Raw genomic sequence first — 5,714 nt, forward strand, 5'->3', positions numbered from 1 at the left:
ACATGGGAGATACTTATGTTTGTGTTTTTTAAATTCTATTCTATCATAACTGTCTTTGATTAACTTTCCAGGCCTCTAAATCTTCTGGAATTAAGGAAATTGAAATCACCAGACTAATGTTCCCAGTCTCTTCTCTCTTTGTCCAATGTGCTACAAAAAAAGAGTTTGATGAAGTACGGAAAATACAGGTAGGGTGAAAAGAAATGTTTACTATAAAATCAATTGTCTTTGGTGGTCCCTCAGTCTGTACTTTGGTGCTCCTGAATACAGATATGCATATGAAGTTATCAGTGTGAAACATGTCTCTGTGGCTCCTATCGATGTCCTTGCTCATTCCCCCAGGAGTGGAAGTGTTCAGCGCCCAACAGCGTTCTCCCCAGCCTCTGTAGAAGCCAAGGGTACCAGTGCAGGCCGTCGGCCTGCGGTTCTGAAGGTCCCATCAGGCTGTAGAAGAACCTCAGTGGGGCCAGGACCCAGTGGGCCAAATGGTGATTGTCCACAGCAGCGTAGCAGGATGCCAGCACACCGTTCACCACTATGGACCCATGCTGAGTTAATGGGGCATACAACCCAGTGCTCCCCTGTTCTTCTACAAAGGTCACAACTGAAAGTGATGCCTGTGACATCACTTTCCCTTGTGATGTAAGTACACACTGTCCTGGGCGGACCTCACTGGCAAACACTGTCCTCGGACCTGCTTCCCGCCTTTTGGAGCTCAAAAGTGAATCTTCAGCTGTCTCTTTCCAGTTTGGCTCACTCAGCCCACCAGTGCAGTCTGTGACAAAGATCAGGTGAGCGGCTGTGAGAGTAATATTAAGTCCTCTATTGGTGCCAATGTTGTAGAAGATCTTTGTGACGTTGGGCTGGTAGTCCAGAAAGGATGAGACCGAGCTGTAGATAAGGGGGCCGAGACCATCTGTCGTGGAGGAGGCCAAGACCTGGTCGCCAGGGTGAAGGTCACGCATCTGTTTCGTAGCCCCGCCCTTGAGAATAACCTGAGCATCGCCAGGGAAACAGCCACCGGTTTTGGCTGCCACAGAATGTTCTGGAGAGATGAAAGGAAGATAAATATGATTATTTTACGTGATTTGAATTAAGTTTTCATTAGTTTTTATTTGCGTTTGTTTTGGTGGTGATGCAAAGATGAGGGGTCTAGATGTAAAGAGAGAGGAATGCAGTTTGAATTTCTCCCAGGAGTAGAGCTCCTCAGGAGTAGAGCACTTTGACTTCAACTGCGTCTGCAGATTGTTCTAGGTCACTGAGTAATCTATAAAACAGGCAAGACTTTGACACTGACTCAAGGACATCTTTATCTCAGTGGATCAGCGGGAGATTGTTAACTTATGTATATAATGTGACTCATGTTCAAACTTTGTCTTTTCTGTCTGCCTCTGCCTCGCTCTTTATTCTTAGAACTCATTCACATACACAGAGAAAACTGTTTTCACTAGCAGTTTAGGATGTCTAACCCCATCCACAGATGACCATTTGATTTTCTAAACTAATTAGTTAATTGGTCATTTATTTGAAAAACCCTCTCAGCATTCTGCAATACAAAGGCCTGTGAATGGGACTTGAAATCCATATAGTTACCAAAATGAGTACTTTTTTTTCTGAGGTTTCGTAAAATACTTGATGGGCTCAAATGAAGGTGTTTTAAAATGTGAAAGAGGAAGCTCTCTTCCTGCTAATTTCATACAATATTATTGTTTCTGCCTAACCCTCTCTTTGATATGGCATGAATGCCTGGATTGCTTCTCTACTTAATGTGACAAACTCAATTTGGCATGGTGACACAAGCAATACAACATTATTCAAAAAGCATATCTGCCTCAGTTTTGTCAGAATATTGTTGGCCTTTTAGACTGTCCAAGATGCCAGAGGATGTAGGCCTGCATGTGAGCTTGTTGGAGTATTTCTGAATAAGGTGGCCCTTTAAGACGCAGTGAGACGAGGTGGCAAGAAGAGGTAGTCAGCATAAGCTAATGGATAACCAGCTGATTGTATCACCACAGTCAGAGCACGGCCTGGGGTCAGAGAAACGGCAAAGTACACAGACTCAGACCTGGGTCTAGATATTATTTGGATTACAGCAGAGTTTGTGTTTTAAACTGAGTCACATGCCCAGTCTCAATGGTTCCACACAAGGAAAGAGCATTGGCACACCGTAATGAGCTTAATTCTTGATAATGAACTTTGCTATTTTGGAAAAGATGTGGAACTGCACTGGGAACAATTAGAAGCAAGAATAGAATAGAATATTTCCTAGGACAGTTTCAAATAAGAAATGCATCACTATAAATGTATGTGTGTGTGTGTGTGTGTGTGTGTGTGTGTGTGTGTGTGTGTGTGTGTGTGTGTGTGTGTGTGTGTGAGAGAGAGAGAAAGAGGGTTGTCTTAAAGCAGTCTTAAGGAGGCAGCCAAATATTTGTTCAAGGTGTGTGTGTCTGTAAGCCAGAGGGCTGCAGAAAAGGAGGGCTGTGACCGGGAGGTGATAAGACTTAGATAAGAGATCTGAGAGAAACCTGCTGAAGGAAAAGCAACAGCAAAACAAAGGGAGAGTTAATCATCTCATAGCTTACTAACCTCAATGGACTGCTAGAATGTAGTTTGGCATCAAATAACTGGTGGTACCAGACATGGGTAAATGGGTTTCTAAAATGTCTCAAAAGTTAGAATGGCTTAAGGTGGAATGTGGTCAAGTATTGTTTGCGTAAGGACTGTATCTGATTTGCAATAAAACTGGAAAAAAATTAAACGCTTTATCATTGGAATGCAGAAAGGAGAGTCAGATGTGAATTCCAATATAAAGTACAGTATATGTTATTCATTGCAAATTAAATATTATCTATTGCACTGCCCCGCCACTTACAATGGCTCAATCTGCACATCATAGGGCAAAATATTCTACACAAAGAATGATTTACGATGTGATCAAGAAGGGGGACTGAATCCAGCAAAGAGCACAGGTGCACCTCCCTGCTTTGATTGGCTCCCAATAGGCCATACACACAAACACACACATAGACTTATGATAGCGGCACTATCAAGGTAAACCATTAGTGAATCATCAACAAAGGCATCCACCTCATTAGTGGTAATGACAGCTAGCCGCAAAAAACACACACATAGAAACACAAATGCAGATAATGCACTTGCACACACACTGTAGCTCATAGCCATCTCTTACCTGACTTGACGCTACAGTGAATGTGGGCTTTGGACTCGTAGTAGACCCAGTCAAATCCAGCTTCCACGGCCAGCCGGGCCAACATGGCATACTTATTTCTGTCCCTATGAAACAAATTATATAAATATAGTTAACTTTAAACATGCACAGAAGACACACATTATTCCACTGACATCCATAGATTTATTTATATAATGTAATAGACTTAAAATATTGTTTTTTAGACTTGTTTCTACTAACTATAAGCTGACTTTAAGTCCTATTACGCCACATGATGTGCTGTATTGCGTGCCTACTTGTCTGAGGTGGTGATATCAACAGAACGTCCTTCATAGTGCAGCGAGTCCTCTGAATGATGGCCATCCTCATCCCAGCCCTCCGTCACTCTCAGCTTGACACCCGGCCACATGTTCATCACTGAGATGGCCAGAGAGTTTAACTTGTCTTTACAACGCTAAGGGAGGGGTAAGGAAGGCAGGAGTTAGAGAAAAACACTATAAACACAAAATGAAGTTGTTGTAATAATGCTGAGTGAGCAGCTGGAGGTGGATAAAGACCAAGTGAAGAGATGAAAAGAAAGACATTGTGGGAAGAGTTTGGTGTGATGAGTATGAGGCCTGTTTACAGACAAGTTGTCAACAAAAAGATACCCAAGTTTAGAGAAACAAGAATCCTTTGTTTGTGGATGGGTGTCTGGTGGAGCAGATAGTCAGAGACATCAGTGTCATCTTATTAAGGCGGAGACAGGGAAGGTGGAAGAATTAAGGAGAAAGAGGAACAGCGCAGCCCAGAGAAGGAGAGCAAGACAGTGAATAAACGACATGCCCGTCAGAAGTGATGAGGGTATACCTCTTAAAAAACAGACACTCAAAACACAGACAAAGAAATGTGAACAATAACTACAATTGTGTCAGGGGAATTTGGTCAGGTCAAAGTACACACAACTATCGAGGTGTGCTTGCTTAGGCTGATTTTGCAGTTTTTCAGTGACTTGCATAAAAGGTTTGAGTTTAAGATGCCTCTCAGCAGATCTGGAGATCCATTTTCTCAAAATGAATCTGATTTAAAGCAGTGAATTGCCTATGCGGTCAATATTAATATCCATCCCTGCAAGAACTACATCTAGATTATTATTTGTTTTGCATTTCACAGAATTTCCAAAAAGAGCAGAGATGTGGCACGCTGCACATAAAGTAATCACTACTCTAGTTTTTACAATTACATATGGTGAAAGGTGCCTTTGTGGGAAACTATGATATGAGACCAAAGGACTGTAATGAGTGGTTATAGGCCTGAACACTGTACATATTAACAATGGTTCAGACTCTTAAACTAAATAAGGCTTAGCTTGGAAGTGAAGGCAATTCTTCACATATTTGTGTCAAACCTGCAGCTAAGAATGTCCAGTAGCAAAATCCAGAGGCGAAATGCAGGGTCGAGTCAATGAAATCAATCATTTTGGTTTAAACATTTAACTGACAGCAAACACTCAGGAGACAATTGGATTCAACAGGGTAGAACATCTAGTCTAAAGTTATTCAGTTCATTCAACGACACGGGTTGGTTCTGCTGCAGTCTCTGGATGAATCAAACAGGACATTGTCAAAAGAACAATGATCCATATTTGCGCATCTGTGCAATATATTTTGCATCCATGCCCTCCCATTCCGCTCGTCTCCTTACCTGGGTCATGAGCCGGTCGGCGCCCGTGTCCTCCTCATCTTTGAAGATGATATCTGTGTTGTAATTCGGTGTCAGTTCTTTAAAGCGTTCGGAGTTGCGCGTAATTTTGCCCTCGGGTCTCCCGCTGGCTCCCAGGGTCTTCTCGGCGACGTTGGGGCTAAATTGTTTGTAAGCAAGCGGGATGAGCTTCTTCGGGAGCCGCCTCTTGCCGTACCCCCTCCCCGGCCCGCAGCCCTCCGAGGCAGGTGCGAGGAGGAGGACCATGGCACACAGAGAGGCGGTGAGAAGGAGGAAGGAGATCCGCATCGCCCCGGGGGGAGGGAGGACTCTCCCGGGGGATAGAGGTGTCTTCAATACCTCTCTGGCTCACTTCCCGACTCCATCGTCCGTGAGAGTCGCAATATCACGTCCGAAAAACTCGGATAAAAGAAGCTCACCGTGGCAGCTCCAGGCACCATGAGGACACCAAAAAGTTTTTAGCAGCTCCAAAAAAATGGACCCAAATTGAGAAACTTCGCTCCCTCCGCCTTACAGAATCAACAGTAAGTGTGCAGGCTGTAAAGTCCGTGTATTTAAACAAACAGGTTCAAAGTCGATTTGGTGGGTGAGAGAGTTAAAGAGAGAGGGAGAGCGGTTACTGATATCCAAGTTGCAGTGTTGTGGTTTCTCTCCCTCTCTTTCTTTTGCTCAGGGAAACTGTCACAACATCAGCAGCCACTTTCGCCCGCTGTTTGGTTGGTGCCCTCTCTGGATTGCAAGCTCCTTCTCTCCATGCAGCCGGCGTGCAACAAGCTGCAGCTTTCCAGTTGAATTGAAGGGATTTGAGTGATCCAAAACGATC

At 43.8% G+C, this 5,714-nt stretch overlaps 1 protein-coding gene across 1 annotated transcript; it reads right to left on the minus strand.

Annotated features, from left to right (window-relative positions):
* Positions 1-314: 314 nt before the first annotated feature.
* Positions 315-5,179, minus strand: LOC306747776 (indian hedgehog B protein-like; the record flags this gene model as incomplete). The annotated part of the gene is made up of 4 exons (XM_079230875.1): positions 315-1,045; positions 3,191-3,294; positions 3,487-3,644; positions 4,874-5,179. The coding sequence occupies 4 exons, from the start codon at positions 5,177-5,179 to the stop codon at positions 315-317; spliced, it is 1,299 nt and encodes a 432-aa protein (XP_079087001.1).
* Positions 5,180-5,714: the final 535 nt, after the last annotated feature.

This window comes from Taurulus bubalis (assembly GCF_910589615.1).
Source record: "Taurulus bubalis genome assembly, chromosome: 15".
NCBI classification, from domain to species: Eukaryota; Metazoa; Chordata; class Actinopteri; order Perciformes; family Cottidae; genus Taurulus; species Taurulus bubalis.